At 39.1% G+C, this 24,367-nt stretch overlaps 1 protein-coding gene across 1 annotated transcript in view; it reads left to right on the forward strand.

The window, feature by feature from the left end:
- The window catches only part of COG5 (component of oligomeric golgi complex 5), a 303,578-nt gene that overhangs the window by 212,903 nt on the left and 66,308 nt on the right, over positions 1-24,367 (forward strand). The window contains exons 11-14 of the mRNA XM_067564444.1: positions 7,585-7,666; positions 10,342-10,546; positions 12,121-12,282; positions 13,842-13,941. Coding sequence (XP_067420545.1) covers positions 7,585-7,666; positions 10,342-10,546; positions 12,121-12,282; positions 13,842-13,941 — 549 coding nt within the window. The remainder of the gene's footprint in view (positions 1-7,584; positions 7,667-10,341; positions 10,547-12,120; positions 12,283-13,841; positions 13,942-24,367) is intronic.

Genomic DNA, 24,367 nt, shown 5'->3' on the forward strand with positions numbered 1-24,367 from the left:
TACTCATGCAAAAAGTCCCGTTGGCTCCAGTGCAAATACTCACATGTGTATGGAATATGCATGTGAGTAAAGTTTGCGAGACTGAGTGTATAATTTATAAATTGTGTAAGGGAAAAAAATGCAGTGGTAGGAAATGGGGTCAAACTGGAATCTAATTTCTGATAATTTTCCTTGGACTTTACATAGTGAGATGAAATGTAGACCTCTAAGAATAACATTTGCAGAAGTGCCTACGCCCCGTTTTCAGAAATAACTTAGGCACTTACGAGTCTGGGGCTACGTCTATACCACGACTTATGTCAGCATAACTTACGTTGCTCAGGGGAGTGAATAAACCATTACCCTGAGCGACATAAGTTATAACAACATAAGCGCTGGTGTAGACAGTGCTATATCTGCTGGAATGATTAAGCCAATGGGAGAGCTCTGTCCAGTCGGCTTAGGGTGGCTACATTAGAGAACTTATAGCGGTGCAGCTGTGCCACTGTAAGCTCTCTAGTGTAGCTGTAGCCTAAATCTCATTTGAAGACACTTTTGTATTTTCTCAGTCCTGAGTGGCTGTGCACTGGGCCAATCCAAAACAGTTGGAGGGCTCCTCTAACTTACGTTGCTTGACAGTGGGTCCAGTTGTCCATTTTGACAATTAGGGATTGTTGGGGTGCAGAGAATCTTGGTTATGTCTCTTACACTGAACACAGGGGTTTCTTAGCCGCCACTCTACCACCGGCAGATCCTCCTGTGTGGGGTTGACCCTCCCCTGACCAGCTATGCCTGCACTAGGGTTGCTTGGCACCAATGATGTTGTGTAAAGTAGCCACTGTATAGGTGAAGGTTATGGTCAATATTATTATATTCATAATATCTTTTCAAGATACATAGAACTGGTTTGACATACCCCAAAACATTTATGGAATTAAAAACACTTTCTTATCAGAATAGAGTCTATAAACAAAGGTAATAAATATTGTGGGGCCAGTCCTAATGTCATAATGGTTAATATTGGTACAAATAATTATTTCAGTAGTGTTTCTTCTCAAGCCTTCCACAATATTGCTCATGCAGAAATGATTTGTTTAATGAATGCATATACAGTTCTCCTGTTTGACAATGTATAGCTCTCCAGTTTTTTGGAATCAGCTTTGTAAGTTTGGTTCAGTTATGTCCCATAATGGAAAAATATATGAATATGTCAACCTGAATATTACTAGCCCTGAATTTTAGATGCCATTAAATACAGTTGTGGCTCTTTTTGTAAGAGGAAAACAACAGATTGCCTGAAAAGGGGAACTGTACTACATTATGTGCAGAAATGCAATGATTTACTTCTTGGAGACTAAATTACTTAAGGAATTTGACAGATCATGCAGTTTACGTGTAAGCCAGTTGTACTCCAGCCAATAGTAATGTAATCAGACCTCTTAATTTACAGAGATTTATGTGTTCCCTGCATTGTTAAAACACACTCATTGGGCAAAGAAAAGAAGTTGACAGAATGGTGACCTTCTTCCAGGGTTGCTGGTTAAGAGATAGTAAGCTGATGGAAAGTGATTGCCACAGAGCTGAAGATAATCGGATGCAGTCCATTACTCATCTTGTCAGATGCTTCTACTACAGGGGATTGTATCACAAGATGTTAATCTGTCTGTGACTAGATTTCAAAGCAAGCATTAGTTTTTTTTCTGGTGTATGTAATTTAACTTTCTCCACTCACGTATAATTTTCAACACAGAAAGAAACGGTATCCTGGTTTCTAAACTTCAGCATATAAATAGATTAAAAATATTAACATCTGTTTTCTGGAATGGATTTTATGTTAGAAAACCTATAATAATACACTGCAGACAGTTCATTTAATTGTAGAAGTTGTGCTTTGTAATCTAATGAAGTTGGTTCTGTAGGTGTTTTAAGTAATGGTTTTCAGTAATTTTGGCTTGGATTGTTCCTCCAAGGTCCATGTGCAAATCTTCTCCTTCCACAGCACTGTCTTCTATAGCTAATGTGGTCAGAACCCTGCTCTCATAGACTGGCAGGCAATAAATACTGTAGCTGTAGGAGGAGAGGGAGACCAAACTCATTGTCCCATTGCTGTTCTCCTTTTTATGAAATCTATTATTTTCCTCTTATAAAAAGTACTTTAACTGTGTGCTTACTGGTACATAAAATTCAGACCTGGCAATATTCAGGTTGACATATATTGTAGGAAGTAAGACGTTGTCAGGAAGATGGTTTAACTGGCCACAACTTTATTAAGTGACACATCTGGGAAACTCTTTGGCAAAAACTTGTCCCACACAGGTCACACCTCCTATGTAATCTGTTCCACCTGGGGGAGGGCTGTCTTCAGCCCCATCTCTCTACATCTTTAATCTTGTCTGAGTACTATTGGTGAGACCCCACTGCCTGCCGCCCCACTGTAAAAAGGTTGAGTGTGTTTGAGGAAAAGGGGTTATCTCCTTGCCCTATCAGACATTAGAAGCCCCATCCCCATTCCCCACTTTCTAGGAGACGCTTTTGCAGCACTCATAAGGGAATGCCAACGTTATAGTTGTTAGTGCTCTGTCCCTTTAAGAATTGAAGTTCTGTTGAGGAGGTCAAAAGGGGCACTCTAGTCTGGGGAGCAAGTGTGGTTTGCAGCAGCAGGAGAGTTTGGCATGTGCTGCAGAGAGACTCAGATGCAGTGTGGGGCTTGTGCAAGCTGTGTGTGTTTGGTTGTCTGGATACTAAGTTCAATACAACTCTAGTTTTAAACCAGTGCCTGCTCTGGCATTGTAACACTTTCTACTGTTCCTGCCTCAATTTCAATTTACCAGGGAACCAGATCCTCTATTGAACAATTGGGCACCTGCCAATTTGCAACAACACAAATTTTACAGCCTAACCTATCCTCTGGGTGTCTGGGCTGCTGAGAAGAAGGCAAAAATACCACACAATATCCAACCCAAATCTGTCAGTGAGGGAAAAATTCTTTCCCAGTCCAAAAAGGCTAGTAGCATGATGACCACAGCAAGGCCCCAAACCTGCTCTAATCCCAATTCCCAAGGAGCATTAGTGGTGGGGGTTGGAGTGTTGCTCCCGACTGCAGAATGGTGCCCTGGGCAGAGGGATGGGTGGAGGGCAACCCTTAAAGGAGCCAAAGGTGGTCTTTCTCTTGCTGACCCAGAAAAAGCCTCCATACTTCTGAGTCATGCCCAATTTGTGGAGTTGGTTACTTTCTAAAACATTAAAAAATGATAAACTATTCAAATAATATATATGAATTTTCTCTCTGATCCTCAGCCAATGGAATACTGGGCATTGAATATTGTATGCCACTCTTGTAAAGAAAATAAGTTTTAATTAAAAACACAGCATTCTGAATGAAATGCATGAATACAAATTGTTTGTTAACTTATTTTTAAAAAAATATTTGCATAGCCATTAACTCTTTACCTGAATGACTATATTATATAGTCTTTTTCTAAGCTTCTGAATTAATAATTTAAGGCTTTCCTTTGATTTCACTCATTTAAAAAAAGAAAAAAGCAGTAAGACACAAATAAGTAGGTAAGACAACACAATATTGTAAGAAAAGAAATTGTAGATTATTTTTTTTAAAAAATGGTTTCTGAACGCTTGTGTCATTGAAGATCTTGTGGCACTTCTTTCACGAGTCAGAATATTTGTGAAGTCTTGTCCAGATGCCAATTTTGGTAACTATAGTCTGCCCACTTAAATACCCCCTGGAGTTTGAGTAGGATACACTGTTCTCTAGTTTCTGCCATAAACTGTTGTATAGTTCTCTATGTACTTTTAATCAGTTGCTATTTTTCACTCCAGAAGTAACTGCATTTCAGTGTCGGAGGGAGTGATATGCTTGTTTATTGTGGAAGCCTGGTAATGACTCCATAGTTAGGATTGTGTTCTAAAATGGTTCTAAAGTGGGCATAAATTTCTGGTTTTCTCTAAATGTAGGTGATCAATCAGTGTGAAATTTTGGACACGGTTAGTTTTTATGCCTTTGGATTTTCTATGTAGCTTTTTTCTTCAGTTTCTCTTCCTATATTTTTAATAGGACGCAACTGAATTTTGGTATCTTAGAAAACAGTTTAATTTGCTACATAACCCTGATTCATTCCATGAGCACCATTCATTCCCTGAGTAAGGCAGGGGACACAAGAGGAAAAAAGGGAAACTGGTGGCTGAATGCTTGGTTAGTACACGATTGGCTGTTGTACGAATGACTGCACACAAAAAAAGTATGTTGTTTGAGCCTGGGATTTATCAAGCTCAGTCGGATAATTAGAACTTGTGGAACCACCTCTAACGTTGCACTGGCTTGTCTTTCTCCAATCCCATTCAATTCGTGGCTCCTCTGCTGAAATTCTCAAGCTTTGATATGATTATGGAAGGGATGGTATAATGAGACTGCCTACAATGGTATGTAACCAATTTATGACTGCTAGTAGCAAATACCTCCAATACCTGGTGCTGGGAATCTAGATGGGAAAGGCTCTGAGTTAGTACAGAGAATTTTTTGCCAGATATCTGGCTAGTGGGTCTTGTCCACATGCTCAGGATCTAACTGAGCTCCATATTTGGGGTCAGGAAGGAATTTTCCCCCCAGGTCAGATTGGCAGAGACCCTGGGGTTTTTTTTTTTGCCTTCCTGTGAAGCATGGGCCATGGGTCACTTACAGGTTTAAACTAGTGTAAATGGTGGATTCTCTGTAACTTGAAGTATTTAAATCATGATTTGAGGACTTCAGTAACTCAGCTAGAGGTTAGAGGTCTATTACAGGAGTGGATGGGTGAGGTTCTGTGGCCTGCAATGTACAGGAGGTCAGACTAGATGATCTTGATGGTCCCTTCTTAGCTTTAAGTCTATGTGGTGGTCACTGCAATTAAAAAGAAGCCATTTTAAAGTAATTTTTACCCACTTTGATTAGATTATTTAGGAATTGAATTAACAAACTTCATTATCAATCTTTATTCCAATTTGGGATTGTAAAATTTAAAGCTAATTAATTTACTGTATAAGTGGTGGTGAAAGACTATTTAGTTTAAAACAGTTTTCGCGTGGTGAATATGAAACTGTGAAATGACGAAGTGAATAGTTTGACATTTATACTTTTGTACCAAATTAAAACACACCAAAGACATTTTTATACATTGCAGTTTTTGAATTGTTAACTTATATTAAGAGTCACCTTTGCTTGCTAGAGAAAAGTGGACTGAACATTTTACAAAAAATGCAAACGTAAGTATTGAAATAAGTTGCTTAATTTATATACATAAAAATCTGTCCTGTTGAGCAAAGCAGACAAAATAAATGAAGTCTCCAAACGTACTCATATCCTTATCTAAGAATTGGAGGATCTGTTCAAGAATTTATTTTCTTAATGCTGAATTGTAAGCTGACTACAGACCCACACTGGGGAACATGGGTGAATTAGGCATGTCCTAATTCCTCTCTGTGGGTTACCTGCATCACCAGTATAAAGCTGCTACTTGCTCTCCTGAGTAGGTGGGTTGGGAGTGGGTAGACCCTGGATTCCACTCCACTTATGTCTGGGCCAACACAAGTGAGCTAGCATAGAGGAAGAGGTAAGCTTTGTCACATATATGGCAGGGGCAGCTCACTTCCTCCTGGAGCGCAAAAGAAAGGGCCTGAATTGTGAATGTCTGAGGCTGCTTCTGGAGAAGCAACCATGCACAGCCTTTATTCAAGGTTCTTGGTAACTCCACTATGGAGCCCTTTGATGTCTAACACTATTATAAACGCACACAAATGGGACTTTTTGATGCTTTTTAGAATTCTGTCCATTATACAGTTACTGTAGATTGTGTGTAAGGTGATACCTTTGTCTATTGTATTATTTATTGTTACAGCAGTTTATATACGATACATAAATCAGGTTCCTATGTGTTTGCAAAATGGAATTATGCAGTTGCATAATTGTTCATTTTTCAAAAAATTGGCACAAGAAGTCTACACAGCAATGAAACTGTCCCATAAGCCTGAGTGGGCTGGCATGGGCTAGTCACGGGTTTTTCTTTTCAGTGTAGACATACCCATAGTATCCTCATACCTCCCACCAAATTCATAAAGGATGGCGTGACCCCAGCCATTCCTTAGTTCCTTCTTACTCCCTGTGCCTACGAGTTAGATTTCAGGGCTTCTCTACACATGTAACTATTTAGCTAAATAGCTGGCTTTAAATTTACACCCTGTCTTAATCCAAATTAACTGTCAAGTGTAAACAAGCCATTAGGGAGTGTCCAAGTTTCTCACTCACTGTATGATCCCCCCTTTATTTTGTGGAAATAGTTGTGAATACCTGCAGATAATTACTTACTTAGTCTTTACTCATCACTTCTTTCATAGTTTCCTTTTTCTCTTAAATTTTATTTTCTGTATGAAACTTGCCTAGTACTGAGTCAAGCCCTTATGGGAGAATAAAGGACCCTAGATTTTAAACGCTGTCCTCCTTGTGAGGCAGTATTGCCCCTAAACAAGGGGGACACCAGCTGTTTGGTAAACAGCATGTTCCAGAGGGATGTGCCATTTGCAAGAGAACACGCAAGATGATAGAGGCTCATTTTAAGTTGTTTTTGCTGAAGAGATTCTGGAGTGACTGGGACTGAAAATCCTGAACAGTCATCTTCACAAAGTGTTCCTATCAGCTCCCCAGCTCGTAGTTCACATCTCTCAGAAATCCTCCTCTGAGACTGATAAAATGTCTGGGATCAGTGGATGAAAAGAGCACTGCTCCCCTCGGAGGCATAGATCCAGGTCACCATCACCGGGTTCTAGCTCTAAAATGTAGAAGTCCTCTCATTCCGACATAGATAAGGGTAACCTAAGGCTCAAGAAGGATCCCTCTGGCATCCACTCAGGCACCATGTCCCAGTACCAGCTCATTCAGAGCTTTATGTATCACCTGGTACTGACACTTTGGCACCAACCGACCACTTTAGTACAGATGCTTCCTTCCCCTCCTCCTTCTTCACCTTGCTGGTAGTAGCTGGGTACTCCACTTTCCCCTCCTGGCAACAAATCCTGGTGGTAAGGGGTCTGTGGTTTTACCTCTGGGTTTGATTGCAGTCTCTTAGTGTGAATTATCATCTGGGCACCCATGGAAATTATACCACAGAGTGCATTCTACTTCAGAAGGTCTAGTATGTGTGAATCTCTCCTTCACAAGGAGAGAGGGGAAATAGCTCTTTCATTCCCATTAGGTTCTGGAGGTTCTGAACTATGTCTCCTATCACTCACCCCTGTATCTAGAAGACCCATTGCCAGCAAGGAGTGCATTTGGAGGAGACCTCCCAAACCCAGGGAAAAGGCTTTATTTGAGGGCTGCATTTATTTTTGTTTGCTCACACCAGTTAGCCCCTCCCTACTGATGACCATAATGTTTATATTTTGCAGCTTTTTGTATATTGTGTTCTAATAAAGAAATAAATAAATACCAAGTAGGAGTACATTAAAACACTTGGGATGGTCAGGGAATCTTTTTCTGGCCAATGTATTGTGATGTAATATATGTACTTTTAAGGCCTAGGACATATTCTGAACTTTTCTTCTCTTTTTCCCCCCTCCCAGGAAGGCCAGTCAGATATTTTGTACACATTTTGGACTTCAGTAACTCAGACTCTTTCCTCTCAATTTCAGCTAGCAACAGACTGTAAGTGCTGTATTTAACATGTGTGATTTGTAAAGTCTTTTAGAGTTAGTCTAAAGTTATGTCAATTCGTTAAACCTTTGCTTATTATTTCCAGCTATCAGATCTGCAGCTGTGGCTTCTCTTCAGAAGAGTGGCCGTAAATCTGCTGTTATTCTTCATACATATATTTTTATAACTGAGGATAGATGTATTTGTGATCATCACACTTGTCTCCAGATTTTTATTGTGCATTCAGGAAAATACGGACTTTGCTTTATTTAACATTTGCAATCCAATATAAAAATATCCTTCTTTGGCAATGGCAAGGTGGAAAGGGGAAATTTGTGGAATTATGGGTTATACTTCCAGAATTCAAAAGTGATTGGGTCAGCCAAAACCATAAACATTAACCTAATTAAAAGAGCAATTCTTATATTATTGTGCTCTTGGGTGCCAAGCAATCTTCAAAATCTGGCCACTTGCTGTAGGCACCTAAAAGCAAAGCTGTACTTTTTTGAAAATCGTGGTGGGGGGTGTTCTGAATACACATGCAAAATATGCTGTACAAATGTCTTGTTAAATCAAGGACGAGTCATAAACATTAGAAAGCACAATTGCCAGTAAATAACAGTGCAGCATGCAACTGGCTGAATTTTCAGAGTTAAGTACTGTGGATGTATTCACAAAAATACCCTTACACTCATGTGAAGCTTGCATATCCCCCATCTTAGTACACACGAATAAGGTGCAAGACACCTATGTTTATCTTTGTGGGTGCAGCCATTATGATATCCCTTTAAAATTTGGGCCAACAGTGCTCTATAGCAGCCTTATTATTTTGAAAAAGTAGCTGCTTGGTTTCTGTTCAGTAGTTGCTAAGTAACTAGATAATTCCAGAAGCAAATTTATTCAACTATATTAAAACCATTTGTTTTATTGATTGTCTTACATGTTGCTTATTACAAAGGAACCTAGGTTCATATGATCCAACAAACACAGGAATCTCATGTGCTTAAACTTAAGCATGTGCATAAGAGTTTGCAGAATCAAGGCCTAAGATTAGAAAACTGTGACAGCAATAGGCACAATTTGTATTTCAACATTGAAGTAACTTTTCTATCCCGTCAGCAATTTTGCACACAGTTATTAATCAAAACATCACTATTTTGCTACTTATACTTGTTAAAGTTATTTTTAAATAAAAGTTTGGTGAAAGCGGGATGTTTATGATGCAAATGCTGTTTTGTTTTTTCAGTATATGTGAGTTTTTAGGCAATGGTGCATGCAATATGTAGCCAATTTTAAAAATATATATAATTTGTGTAAAAGAAACTGTATATTTGGCATTGAAATGTGCAAAAAAATCCAAATGTCTTGAATATTTTTTTAAACTAAAATCAGCAGCAGTTCTCACCAAAAATGTTTTAAAAAGGAAGAATGGCTTTTAAAGCAGCATGGTACTAGTGAAATAAAATGGGACACAGAAAATTCATACATTTTTAAGGGAATGTGAGGTAAAGCAAATGTCTTTAACTTGTAACCACAGAACTAGGAGTTGTATAATTCAGCTCTGTTTTTTACTTTTATATGTGTAGTGTATGGGCCGGATCTTGTTCCCACTGACATCAATGGTAAAACTTAAGTTTGTGTCAGTGGGTGTAAGACTGGGCTTTTAGGGGTAGAGAAGAGAATGAATGTGTGACAAAGTGTAAACAATCCACCACCTATTTTTACACTGTGGGGAAAAACCTGTTACAGAAATCAGTTCACCACAATGAAATATCTAAATACTATGGAAATAAAAAATATGGAGCTTACAAAGGTCAAAATGAAAAATGTGTATGAATAGAAAGAATGGTTCAGATGGTGAAGTGTAAAAATGCAAATGGATGAACTGAAGCATATGTCCAGACCCTGAAGGCCACCAAATTAAAGGGTCAATTTTCTACTCACCTAAAACATGATGGTAGAGTCCCTAAAGTCGGATGGTGTCAGAGCACAGATATTGTCAACCTTTTTCAAACGGCTCTAAATTTGTTTTGCTTTCTGCTTTTTGTGGCAGGCTTTCCACGTCTGAAAATAACACTACTTTCTCTACTGGTTTTGTCATTCTTTATTTGACAAGTATGCAGTTGTTTTTTAATCTTTATTTAAAAAAAGTAGCATGTGTAAAAGCAGAACACGTCAGATATTTAAATCTGAAGGGCTTCTCTTACTAGATCGTAACAATAACTTTAAGGTTTGTTGAAGATTTGGGCCCACACAAGTCCCTTTAAGTATGTGCCTTGAAAATGAAACAAAACTGTAGATTTTTCCATTGCAAAACTAACCTTGAAAAATGCTTTAGATATATGAGACACAGCACATTGTCGTGCTTGATAAATAGTGACAGCAATAAAATGATAATTTGGTCATGAAATACCATATACCATAGCTGGCATACTTACTGTACAAGACAAGGCTTTTATGTTCAAAGTTCAGATTGTGGAAAGAAGCATTACAGTATTTTAGATACTTACATTTGTTACCTGCCTGTGTACTGTGATAGGTTTTACAACAGTGATATTAATTGTCCATACAGTAATACTTCAGTCTTCTTGTATATGAATGTGCTAACTTAAGTGCTAAGATTCATGCTGTTTATTTTTATCAAACAGGTTAGTTTAATCAGTGTTGTTTATTGTTTTGTTTTACAGCTTCTATGTTTTTGAAGCAAGCTTTTGAGGGAGAATACCCTAAATTACTGAGACTTTATAATGACTTGTGGAAGCGCCTACAACAATACAGTCAAAATATTCAGAGAAATTTTAATGCAAGTGGAAATACAGATCTCTTTGCTGAACTGCAACAGATGGAAGAAGATACACTGGACATTTTCATGCAAAAGAAACAGGATTATGAGTATGTTTAGCATGAACTGCTGTATCCAATGAGATAACTAGAGCCCTGGAGCCTCAGGCCTTGTTTACAGGGTGCAACAAAACACATTGGAGGGGTGTGATTTGTAAAGTGCTCTAATGTGTTGTGTTTTAACTGTCCCATGTAGACCCTGTTGGTGTGCTCTAAACAGTGCCTAGTTTGTGCACATAAACGAGGCACCTTTCAGAGCATGCCAGCAAGGTCCACCTGCGGCAGTTAGAGTGCAACAGATTAGAGCATTTTACAAATCACACTCCTTTAATGCACTTTGCTGGCACCCATCCTGCAAGAAGGTAGTCTTTTTAGACAAGAACTCAGGGTTTTTCATTTTCACAAATCAGGAAATTCCCATCCCCTGCAGGAGAGCTAGAATTTTAAGGACTTTTTCAGCAGTCTTGCTGTCAACTGTTTTTGTGAGGTGTTTTTTTTTTTGTTTGTTTTTTTTTAAATAAAATGAAGACACATGAAGATACATGTTTTAGGTCATTTTTGTCAGATTAAATAATTAGCTACATTGGGTTGCCTTGTCATTCACAAGTCTTCTGCTAATGGTACTTTGCAGCTAGTTTTGTCTTTACATCTGTGTATAGCTGCAGCAAGAGCAAATAGGAATTATTAAAACTCATCATTTGCCTCTTTGGGTACCTGCAGTTACTGTAGCGTCTTCCTGTATTTAGTGGTACCACAATCACTATAGACTGGAAGATGCTCAGTTCTTAATGATTCTTGCCATATCTCTTTTACATCCTAGAACATAAATGATTTGAATGTTAAATATGGAGAAGATTAGGTGTGAAACTGGTGAACAAATCTATTATGACTTATGAGCAGTAGGATAAATATATAGGATAAGATTTTCAAAAGTGCTTTGCATGGCTGTAACATGCTCTGATTGAAGTCAGTGGGAGTTTTACCATTGACTTCAATGAAAGCAGAATAAGGTCAGCGATAAGCCCTTTGAAAATCCCACCCTACACATTTATCCTATTGTTCATAAGTATAAAAGTCATAATTCCACTGGTAGAGTTTACATAGTAGCTATTATTGAATCATTTTCATCAACAGGAATTGTAATGGTTCAAATATATTAAATTTTGGTTAAAAATTTAATATTGAAGTCAGCACAAAAATGGTCCTTTCTCCCTGGTGTTTTATACAGGTAACCCCATGTCAGGGAAGAATTTTTTAGCATATTGTGGGTGGGGCTCAGGCCCTCTGTTATGAGCTATGTGACTGCAAAAAAAAAGATTGTGATCCCACTTTTGGATAATCTTCCCAACATTTTTAATGTTGCGTATCTCAAGAATAACTTGGTATAGGAACGCCCAAGTTGTTCCATACGACAGACCTCAGGGCATCTAGTGCCCAGAGCTGTGTGAACTATGCAGGGAAGCTAACTGAACAGTTATTTACTTCAAAGAAAAAAATTATCTCCTGAGTATTACACATTGCTCTTTGGCTGCTGCAGTGTTTATAAGCTCTAGAGGAGTCCCAGTCTCAACTTGCTACTATATATTTTAACTTTAAAAAATGATAATGCTGTCTTATGCCCACAGTTCAGAAAAAGCCTTGAAAGACTCATTGCAACCTTATGAAGCTGCCTACTTGTCAAAGTCATTATCTCGACTCTTTGACCCCATCAATCTTGTATTTCCCCCTGGGGGTCGGAATCCTCCTTCCCCTGATGAACTTGACAGCATCATTAAAACTATAGTAAGGTAAGTTGTTATAATATATTGCAACATGTAATCTGCACCATGTCTTTTTTTCTCCTAAATTAAAATTTTGGAAATGAAATTTCATTAATAGTAAATGTTTGATTCTCCTTTAATTATACAGGTTACTAGCACTGAAATTAAATTAGGGTTCATCTGTTGCGTTTTGTTGTAATTCTGGAATATTCATATGAGGCTGCATGCATATAAGTCATTTTACTTATATGAAGAGTTCCGTTGATTATGCTTAAAATCCGGTTAAAAAAGAGAAATTTTAAATCTTGTGTAAATGTGTTACAACTAAATAATTCTGAATGTGTCAAAGGGGACATGATGTTTGTGTTAAAATTGTGAAAAATGCTGAAATCCTAGAACTCTTGTTGACTTCAATGGGAATTACAAGTGCTCATCTCATTTTAGGGTTTGGACCATTGATACTCAGACTTCAATGGTTCAGGAGCCAAATTAGCAATCAACACTATCCAAAAGAGCCACAATAGTGTGAATTCATTGTTTCATTTACTATATAATTATTCTCACAGCAAAATGACTGACCAAGTATTCTACAATTGGTTAATAATATAATAAAAGCATCCTGATTGGTTAATAACTTAGATTGGTTAATAATTAAATCAGTGTTTTAATATCATGTGCTGCAAAGAGCCACAGGAGACACATTAAAGAGTTACTTGCGGCTCCTGAGCCTCAGTCTGAGTATCACTGCTTTGGACTATATTGCATTTAATTATAGGCCCTGATATCCCATCTTGCAGAGGAGCTAGGGGAACTTCACAAAAGGCAGGAAAGCTGAGTTGTCTAACTAGTGAAGTTTAGGACCCTGTGAGGTTCTCCAAGGGTGAGTCTTCCCAATTCTGTGGGTCCTCACATCTCCCTCAATTCTTGGAGGATTATCTTTTGGCAGCATGACCCACAGGGGGATAATGCCACTTGGATAACTATCTCCATCCTTGCCCCCAAATTTCTGCAGATGGAGCCCTAGCAGATGGATGTGTGTGGGGTTCTGTGAAGGTGGGGAGAATACTGCCAAGGAGTCAGTGTACATCCTCCTGACAGGGATCCCCACGGAATGATTTGGACCATAATTTCTTGTTGTTTTCTTCAGTTTGTTTCCTTTCATCCTTGGTACTGCATATTGTGCTTACAATACAGCCAATTAATTGTGACAAAGACACCTTGGAATCTCCGCAGTTTACTCCCATAATCTCATCTGTGAATGACTATGTGCTTACCTCTGCCAAATTCTGCTTGCCAAGTAGTGTATTAAAGTCAATACTTTGAACCCAATGAGAATAATATCATTTTAGCATACATGCTGCAGTCTCAAATTTACTCAGTGTGAGTTCTTTCTTAACATCGCAATAGAAAGCACATAAAATTCCTGAACAGACTTGTTAAACTGTAAATCGTACCATTGTGCCTCATAGAGTTTTGGTTGTGTTATGCTGTTCTCTCCCAGGCTGACATACCATGTTACTCGTTATTAATAGTTAATTTGTTACAATCAGTACTATTGAATTAAAATCTGTCACCTTTGTTTCTAGTGAGCTAAATGTGGCTGCTGTGGATCCAAACCTCAGTTTAGCTGTTTCAAAAAATGTGGCAAAGACTGTACAGCTGTACGGTGTCAAGTCTGAGCAGCTTGTAAGTCATTTTTCAATTTCTAAATAACCTTGTTTTTAAAGATACAATGTTTTCTTTTTGTCACAGATTTATTAAAATAACAGCATTGGAATCCTAGTACATAAAACTATTGAATAAGATTTCTACTGTATTGAATGCATTTTGAGTTAGATTCTGCTCTCAGTTACACCCATGTAGACCCATTTAAACCAGTTGTGGGTTTTGTGTGTATGTAAGTCAAAGTAGAACTTGCCCTATTAACTATAAACTGAAATGTCAAGATTTTAGTTGTTCTGTAGCAGAATCAAAATAATTAAAATGTTGTGTAATAACTACTAACACTTGATGATCCATCTGTTATATAATACCTTTTATTTGTTGTATTAAAATACCTAGTACATGGAAATAAAGTTTTCAGTTTGGGGCCCTTATGTGGATCAAAATTTGGGCATATTTTTCCACAAATATGTATTTAAATGGGGCTCAGTTTTGGGCTTGTTTACTGTCACATCGCACATTCCTGACCATTTGTCATGCACTGCTACCTAGTGTGAAATTGAAAAGCAGTAGAGCATCAAGAAGCCAACATTTGGAAAACAGTGATTGGAATTGTAATAGGAACCATTTTGTTTTTTAAATATAATATTCAGTTTTCCCATGAGTTCTTATATCAGTGTTTTCATGTTCTTGTTGGAAACATCAGTTTAAATTTAAAAAAAAAACCTTCTTCCTACAATATGAAAACTATTTGTATACAAGATAAGTGGCTGTTTTGGTTACTTACATTTGTTAGTGAGGTATTTTCTTAAATAGCTCTAGTTCTGAAGGCAGGATTAGATTTCATTGAAATTTAAGTACTGCACTATAATGTTCATTGAACAATAGAAACTTGGTAGTGGATGCCTGCTGATACTGTTACACAGCAATTTACTATAAAATAGCCCTGTGATTATGTTATCAAGGGTTCTGTTACCTTTCAGACATGTACTGTACTTTAATGGGCTGTGAAAAATTGAAACACATCAGTAAATATTTTGGTTGTCAAGGGACTTTTTCTAATGAATGCTTTACATCAGGGCTTCCCAAAATGTGGGCTGGGCAACCTGCAGGAGAGTGAAAAGGCAAGGTAGGGGAAAGGTCCATGGCAGGTCATGCACAAAATCTAACATAAATGATTTTTTTAAATTGATACACAACATAAAACACTATAATGGGGTCTCCCGTTAAAGCCACTATACTCTAATTTTATAACTCCAGCTAGACTGTCAGTGCATATTAGTGCAAGTCAGTTGGTATAGCCTCTGCAAATAAAACAGCAAACTTGTACCTTTGTGTGTGCCTGGATTTACCTGTCACAATATAGTACAAGCCATATTAACTATATCACTTACTTTGTAAAACACAAAATACCTGTGTCCACAGACCATGACAAAACATGTCACTGCTCTGGACACCAGACATGTCAGCTGTAAATGGTCACTGAGAGCCTCTCCTGACCATACTGCATGTCATTCAGTTTTTCTTGGAGTTCATTTCTGGCCAACGAGTTATTCAGGAAGATGGAACATTTTGTGCCTAATAAAGTGGCACCTTGTTCCAAAGACAATTCAGAAAGCAAGCAAGCAAGCTAATGTGTGGCTTTGCATCAGCTGGTTTGACACCACGCTGTATTCTGAAGTGCTAGGTGAGAGAGCATGAAGCCTTCAATTTTGTTGCCATATCTGGTAACCGAGCATCTGTCACAGAAAAATAAATCTGGGGGAGTTTTGGGGGGAACAAACTTGAAACCTTGAAATCTGATTTACTCAAACTGGCAGTGTATGAGAACGTTATTGTCCATTGGGTATATTATCTGGTATTTCTACAACTCATGCATATTATACAACTACAGAGAATCTTATCTTTGCGTACTCAATATTCATGTTATCAAAACTTCTAGAACCTGAAGCAGCTACCAAATGGCAAACAGTGCCTCTGTCAGATAACACTGATTCACTTCATACTAGTATTATGGCTGAGAATGTCTGAAAGCAACAGATTTCTAAACCCAAGAAAAGTGACTACTTAGCATTTCAACTTGATGACTTATCTGAGGTGCTGCACAGCTTGTAAGTGTTTGTGAAGTACATTTCTGATGGTTCTGTTGAAAATTTGCTCTTTTGCAAAAGTGCATTAGAACTAAAGCTGTGTGGAGGATGAATTTTGAGATTTTGAAATGTGGCTTCATTCCAAATTGAAAGGAACTCCAAAATTTCAAAGTTCTCCAAAAGAAAATTCAGAAAAAAAATTGTTTTGGATTGATCAACACAATATACTAACGGCTGATTTATTAGCATTTTGTCACTATGTTTACATTGTACATAGAAACGTATCTAAATACTACAAAACAAGCTAAACTTAAAATATAAATCAATACAGGTGACTTTAAATCTTATTAAAATATGTAGAATCTTTTTGGCCCACACAAGGTTGTGCTTAGGTTTATGTGTAAAAGGTTGGGCACCACTGCTCTATCAGGTCCTTTGTGAAGCAATAAAAGCAATGAACTTCACTACATTCTGGACTCTTTGCATTGCTCTGTGTTGACATGGGTTTCCTTCATCAGCAACTCCTTATGAGGTGGCTCATGTGAGACAAAGTACTAACTTGACACTGAATTAAGAGCAGAAGTGCAGATTTCCAGAGTGATCATTTCTCTTCACTTGCTAATAGTTTTGATCATTCATGTTGGTGGCACATTTAGTCAGCCTTGCCAACATCATTAGGCACCTACATAATCTGAACCTCTTCTCTCCAGGGATGAAAATAGGAATTTTCTGTCTGTGCACAATAGAGTAGAAAAGTTCCTCAGAAAAGCATTGAATTTCCTGAACACAGAGGAAACTTGGAGTCATTTCCTGTTGTATCAGACTTCAAGGAACTGAGGAGCTGGTTAGCAACTATCAGGGATTCATAAATCTGTATCACAGGGAATTTCAGAACCACCGTGGAATTACTTCTTGCAGACCCGTAGAAGAAAAAGAGGTGACTCACCAACCTCTTCATAAGATGCTGTAGAGTTGATAGCAATAACTGGGCATTTCCAGTCACAGTGACAGGCCCTTCCAGTGACATGTCCCTGCTATGCCTTTCCCTAGCCAGGAACTTTACTTTTGGCTATCTCTGAAGGAGGAGAAAACCTAGCTTTAGAAGCAGAAGCCTTGAAAATTCTCATCCCACTTTGTTCTTAAATCTCTGCAAGTCAGGTTTCTCTTTGCTGGTTGTGATAAAAATGAAAGTGTCACAGTCACCTGTTGATTGAGGGTGAAGCAAAAGTGTATTTCCCCAGTTCAGCCTACTGGAGTACAATTTTCACCAGCAAATCTTGCTCATCTACTGCACTGAATTTTGAGCGCATTTAAAATGTTGCAATTCCTTTATAATTAAAGTTCCCTTTTGATAATGTAAATATTTGTTTGGGTCTGATTGCAGTTAGACATGTTTCCTGTGTTCATAATTAGAACTAGAGATCTTGGGGGGAGAGGGTCATGAAACATTGAGCCCCTAAAAGGACAAAAGTTTTGTAAGTTTGGGAAACCCTGGTTTAAATTCATAGTTATCAATATACATGTTAGATAATGCAGAAAAGTATATTCCAAGATCCAAATATTTTTATAGAAATTAGATTGAAAAGACCTGTTGGGTTATCTTGTCTATCCCCTTCCCAGTGCAGGATGTTGCCTAAAGTATTTATAGATTTTTTTTTTTTTTTTTGCATTCTTCCTTGATTTTGAGTGATGATTTCAGTTAGCTCACAGTTTGTGAGTGGTAATGTAAGTACTGTATGTTCTTTTACTTTGGTGCTATTTCTGTTCAGTTTTGCATGTGGGTGGATTAAAATACACTAACACACCCACCCATTGCACACAGATAAAATGTGTTGTACTGTGAGCATGAAAACTCAGTTGCCTAGAGAAGATGTGGTTCTCATGCTTTTTGAAACCAGAGACCTTTTAGTAATTTTTTTACCAAAGTCACAATCATCCTGTCAGACACTGTTATTAATTTTAATTAGAATCCCACTGCTACCCCTTCTATCTTGCTGTCAATGCTCTGAAGGCTATGGCTTGCTGCTTCCTCTCCTGCACAAGACTTAAATGGCAGATACAAATTGGCCTGGTATCTTTTGACCAATGAACAAACAAATAGAATAATTGGCAGAGGCAGAGTTGTAAAAATCAACTCACCCACTTGGTTTTCTTGGTAAGTGGGGGGAATTATGCTATCAACTTCTGCAGGATCTAATTTTCCTTAAAAATACTTACAATTGTCAGACTTGGGTGTCTAAGGTTAAGTCACTAGGAACTATGGGTGTTCAGTATCCCATAAAATCAGCATAGTTATTTAAGTGCAGAAATGTGGATGTCTTGAAAATGTTTGTCTTAGTTTCCAAAGATCATGGCTGCGCAGATACCCTTTTGAATGAATAAAATGTGCTGTGCTGTTGCTTAACTATGAAAACAGACAGGTCTCCTCTGCTGCTGCCCATAGATTTGCCAAGATACAACATGCTGAAAACTGACCAGAGTCTTGTCAGTTTCACTGCTATCCATACATTTCTGAATGGGAGCAATGACACTGACAGCTCTGTCTGTTGTTGCTTGGGAAAGTGATAAGTAACAAACAGCAGGGGGAAGGCACTGAAGTCATTCCATGATAGCAGAGTAGTGGAGATGCACACACTCCTTGCAACAGGTAGACTCTTTGGCTGCTAGGCATAGTCCTCAGCCTACTAAGCATCTTGTAAATTTTTCAAGCTCTGTAAAAAGGTAGGATAAGGCCCTTGTAGAAAGGCTCGGGGGATCCTTCCCCTGGACATTTTAAACAACAAAAAGCCTGCTATTTGATGCAATCTGGTATCTTCCAAAGCTATAAAAAATAAACTGCTCCTTAAGATCTAGGAAGAAAAGTGAACCCTGAAATGGCTGGTTGAGTAGTGCCTGAAGGAAAGAGATGAATACCGCAAGAGACAGGATCACCACACAGAAACTTACGTAGTTGCTTGAACTCTCAAAGTTCTGAGTTCCTTCAGTTCATGCTGACTTCAGTGGATGTTGATAGCTCGATAGTTTGCAGAATCTGGCCGGGTGCCTGGCTGGGAGTGGGGATATCTCTAGATTCCTGCATTTTTATTACTCTTTGTTTGACTTTTTTCCTATACACTCTGATGTATACCATTCTTCATTCATCAGTCTATCGTTCACTCTTTTCTGCTCCCTCAACTTCCTCTTTCTCCTTGCTCGTTCCCCCCTTACATTCTCTACTTTCCCATGTTTTTAATCTCTATGTCCTTCTCTCTCCATCCCAGTATTCTTTTAATAACTCCCTGGTTACCCTCAATCTGTTTCCTTCTCACTTTCATCCAAAACAATTGCCTTTCTTTCCTCCTGGCTTCTCCATTCCCAACTTCCTACTGCTTCCCCCATCTTTTTTAATCATCCTCTCCAAATCTCCAGCAATTCACCCACCCCACACCTCTCCAGCCCCAGCTCTGTTCTCTGTCTCTCAGCGCTACTCTGTCTCTTGATCTGATCTCCCAGCTCTGCTCTTTTCCTTGCCTTGCTGTTCCCTAGCTGAGCTCTGTATGACCCCTACATTCTGTCAACATGACTGTCATTTTCCTATGCTGAGGGAAGACAAGTCAGCACCCAGCTTGGTCCCCTTCCCACTCCTTGGTGGACAAAGTTGGCTGCTATCTTGCTTTTAACAACACCCCTTTTCCTTGGCTTTCCAGTGAAGAGGGGGAGAAGGTAGATCTGGAGAGTGGGTTGTCTCCCATCAGTGCAGGTAGTCATGTGTATATGCTCTTGCGGCTACACTGCAGCTGTAATAGTGCTTCTGACTTCTAGCCAAGTCCTTTGGGGGCTGTGGCTCTCAAATTAAATAATTCTGATTTTGACTGTGCAAGAGGAGAAAGGAAGAACTTTAAATTCTGAATCCAAAACAAAGGACCACTGCACACTCTGCACCCGCAGGCATTCAATATTGATTCTTCCTGGGGAAGGGTGTTGGTTTTTATGATGTTCAGAGAAATTCCTGTTTCTCCATGCCATATATTTCATCTGAACAAGCAGCATCTTTCCCAATATTCCTACTAGGGAATAGTTGCTGGATACCCAAAGTATGTTTGGATTAAACAGCAATTAATTCTGGTTTCAAAGGGTTAACTTTAAACATTGTTTCCTTGTATTTCCACATCTGTCTGTCTTTATCTATCAGTTGTTTCTTGTCTTGTTAAGCTCTTTGGAGCAGGAGACCATCTTTTTGTTCTGTGTTTGTACAGCATCTAGCACAATGGGATCCTGGTCCATGACTAGGGCTCCTAGGTGCTACAATAATCCAAACAATAATCACAATAAACATCTTGAGTAATTTAATTTTAAAAATAAATAACATAGTTTTGATATAGTTACTATTGAATTAACAGCTTTATAAGGTCTGGAGGCAGTAGCTTATTATATCAGAAATATACATTAATTTGAACTCAGTTGTGACCCTGATTATTCACATTGGAGCACAGTGTGAGCAACTACTTATCGGTGGATTAAGAGGTGGCACAGTCTAGGATATAGTATTTTTATTTTACACACATGCACACACGCACGCATGTGTAATAATAGATACAACTTGTAAAACTAACATTAAGCATTTGATTTAGACTTACAGATAGTTTTAGACCAACATTTAGGTTCTTTGTTTAAAAAAAAGTTTCTAAAACCTTACCTGCTTCACAGGATTGTTGAGATGTCCCTTGAGAGTCACAAATAGAAGGCACTATATATGTAAAGAATTACTATTATTAATAATAATAATTAATAATAATAGAAGTGGTTTCATGAGTGTACTTCTAGTGATTTCAGTAAAAATGTTTGTTTCTTTAAGCAATCTCATGCAGTCCAAGCAGTGCAATGCCATGGTAGTGCATGAAAATCGGGAAACAAAATGCACCAATCCACTGTCTGTGTAATGCAAATAGGAAACAAGCAGCAGTGAAAAGTAAATAATTAGATTTTAAATTTTCTTGCAATTTTAACAATCTCCGATATCTCAGTCACACATTTCTTGTCCCAAGGACATGGGAGAGCTCTTGATTTGGAAAATGTGTGCAAAAGAGCTGAGATTGATCCGAATAATATATGGTTTTCCTTTAAAACAAATAAATATCCAAGCTGTGAGGTCTGTCCTGCCTTTTAAAATTGAGTGTTTTTTTGCTATAGATAACAGAATCAAACTGGACATTCATAGGTGCAGCTATCTAGAATTCCTTCCTACCACATTATATTCCTTTTCATTTTTTAAAGTTTCTCTTTTGGGCACATTCAATATTTATATTTCTGTGAAATCTAGATAGGAAATTTGGTAATATACCATTGATTTAAAGTCTCTAGAGAAATATGTTGCTGGTTATCCTGTTTCTAACTGCCATGTGTTTTGTTCATATCACAAGAGCTTTTTTACTCTTGACACTACTTAACACTGTTGCTATCAGTTTAAGGGCCAGATTCACTGCGTGATACAGAGCAGCTGTAGAGACAACAGTACCACCTCTGTAGTTTGGGCCCTTGGCCTGATGCCATTCCTTCTGTTGGAGATGAGCTGTATGGCTGGGCTCTGGGTCAGAAACTGTGGGGTTGAGCCTGGAAGGATGTCCACTCATCACTGCACCGCTCCACCAACAGTTGTGGAGTGTTCATCAGATAAATGAATTCTGACTCTCAGCATTCATTTAGAGTTTGTCAACAGGGTGCAGAAATGCTCACCAGTGGAGTGCGAATTCTAATGCACACCAAGGTGTTGCAACCTGACTGGCTTGTGTAGACCCTACTGGCATGCACTAAAATTTCCCTAGTTCTCTTTAACTGTTTGAAGTCTGCTGCTTATAGAAATACTTCAGTCACAGGCTAAAATGAGCTCTGCCTCCACTGCTTGAGAGCAGATTATTTTATTGGGGGGGATTCTCATTTGTGATGGCCTCACTTCACGGATTGGCAAAATGTGTCTGTCTCGTCTGTGACAAGGCTGTGCATTAAACTGTTCTTTGCCATTGCTCTGATGTTAGTGCCAGTCTTTTGCTCTGTTAGTTAAGAATCTGAGAAGCAGTAAAATCATCTGACTGCCTCATTTGCTTCAAGACTTCACTTGCTATCATAGCCAATACCAAGATGTGGGACCTAACAAAGATAGGGAAGAGCATCTTTGCAGGCAGTCTGGCTAACCTAGTGAGGAGGGCTTTAAACTAGGTTTGTTGAGGGATGGGAACCTAAGCCTCGGGGTAAGTGGGAAAGCGGGACACCAGGAGGAAGCAAAAGGAGGAAGGTGCAACAGGGGAGGCCTCCTGATTTGTACTGAGAAAATAGGGCAGTCGGCTAGTTACCTTATGTGCCTGTACATGAACGCAAGAAGCCTGGGAAACAAGCAGGAGGAATTGGAAATCCTGGCACAATGAAGGAACTATGATGTGATTGGAATAATTGAGACTTGGTGGGGTAACTCACACAACTAGAGCACTGTCATGTTGTGCTCTAGAGCACTGCAACTAGAGCACTGTTATACACTGTCATGTATAAACTGTTCAGGAAGGACAGGCAGGGGAGAAAAGATGGAGGAGTTGCTCTGTATGTAAGAGAGCAGTATGATTGCTCAGAACTCCAGTATGAAACTGGAGAAAAGCCTGTTGAGAGTCTCTGAATTAAGTTTAGAGGCGAGAGCAACAAGGGTGATATCATGGTGGGCATCTGTTGTAGACCACCAGACTAGGAGGATGAGGTAGATGAGGCTTTCTTTAGACAACTAGTGAAAGTTTCCAGATCACAGGACCTGGTTCTCATGGGGGACTTCAATCACCCTGACATCTGCTGGGAGAGCAATACAGCAGAGTATAGACAATCCAGGAAGTTTTTGGAGAGTGTTGTGCACAACTTCCTTGTGCAAGTGCTGGAGGAACCTACTAAGGGCCATGCTCCTCTTGACCTGCTGCTCACAAACAGGGAAGATTTGGTAGGGGAAGTGGAAGTGGGTGGTAACCTGGGCAGCGGTGACCATGAGATGGTAGAGTTCAGGATACTGACAAAAAGAAGAAAGGAGAACAGCAGAATACAGACCCTGGACTTCAGAAAAAGCAAACTTTGACTTTCTGAGGGAGCTGATGGGCAGGATCCCATGGGAAGCTAATATGGGGGGAAAGGGGTCCAAGAGATCTGGCTGTATTTTAAAGAAACCATCCCAATGTGCAGAAAGAATAGCAAATATGGCAGGCGACCAGCGACTTCACAAAGACGTCTTTGGTGAGCTTAAACACAAAAAGGAAGCTTACAGGAAGTGGAAGCTTGGTCAGATGACTAGGAAGGAGTATAAAAATACTGCTTGAGCAAGCAGGAGTGAAATCAGGAAGGCCAAAGCACAGTTGGAGTTGCAGCTAGCAAGGGATGCGAATGGTAACAAGAAGGGTTTCTACAGGTATCTTAGAATCAAGAAAAAGGTCAGGAAAAGTTTGGCCCCTTACATAATGGGGAAGGCAACTCATGGAAGATGATGTGGAGATGGTTGAAGTACTCAATGCTTTTTTGCCTCTGTCTTCACAGACAAGATCAGCTCCCAGACTACTGAACTGGGCAGCACAGAATGGGAAGGATGTGAGCAGCCCTCAGTGCTGAAGGAACAGGTTCAGGACTATTTAGAAAGGCTGGACATACACAAGTCCATGGGGCCAGATGCAATGCATCCAAGGGTGCTGAAGGAGTTGGCTGATGTGATTGCAGAGCCATTGGCCATTATCTTTGAAAACTAATGGCGATCGGGGGAGATCCAGGGTGATTGGAAAAAAGGCAAATATAGTGCCCATCTTCAAAAAAGGGAAGGAGGAAGAATTGGGGAACTTCAGTCCCTGGAAAAATCATGAAGTAGGTCCTCAAGGAATCCATTTTGAGGCTCTTGGAAGAGAGGAAGGTGATCAGGAACAGCCAGCATGGATTCACCATGGGCAAGTCCTGCCTGACCAACCTGATTACCGTCTATGATGAGATCACTGGCTCTGTGGATGTGGAGAAAGCGGTGGACGTAATATACCTTGACTTTAGCAAAGCTTTTGATACATTCTCCCACAGTATTCTTATCAGCAAATTAAAGAAGTATGGGTTGGATGGAAAGTTGATTAGATCATCAGGCTCAACGGGTAGTGATCAACACTCGATTTCTAGTTGGCAACCAGTAACAAGCGGAGTGGCCCAGGGATTGGTGCTGGGGCCATTTTTGTTCAACATCTTCATTAATGATCTGGAGGATGGGATGGATTGCACCCTCAGCAAGTTTGCAGATGACACTAAGTTGTGGGGAGTGGTAGATACCCTGGAGGATAGGGATAGAAAACAGTGTGACCTATACAAATTCGAGGATTGGACCAAAAGAAATC

The sequence above is a fragment of the Emydura macquarii genome, unplaced genomic scaffold (genome assembly GCF_026122565.2).
Source record: "Emydura macquarii macquarii isolate MOO-44397 ecotype Brisbane River unplaced genomic scaffold, CSIRO-AGI_Emac_v2 contig_2636, whole genome shotgun sequence".
Lineage (NCBI taxonomy): Eukaryota > Metazoa > Chordata > Testudines > Chelidae > Emydura > Emydura macquarii.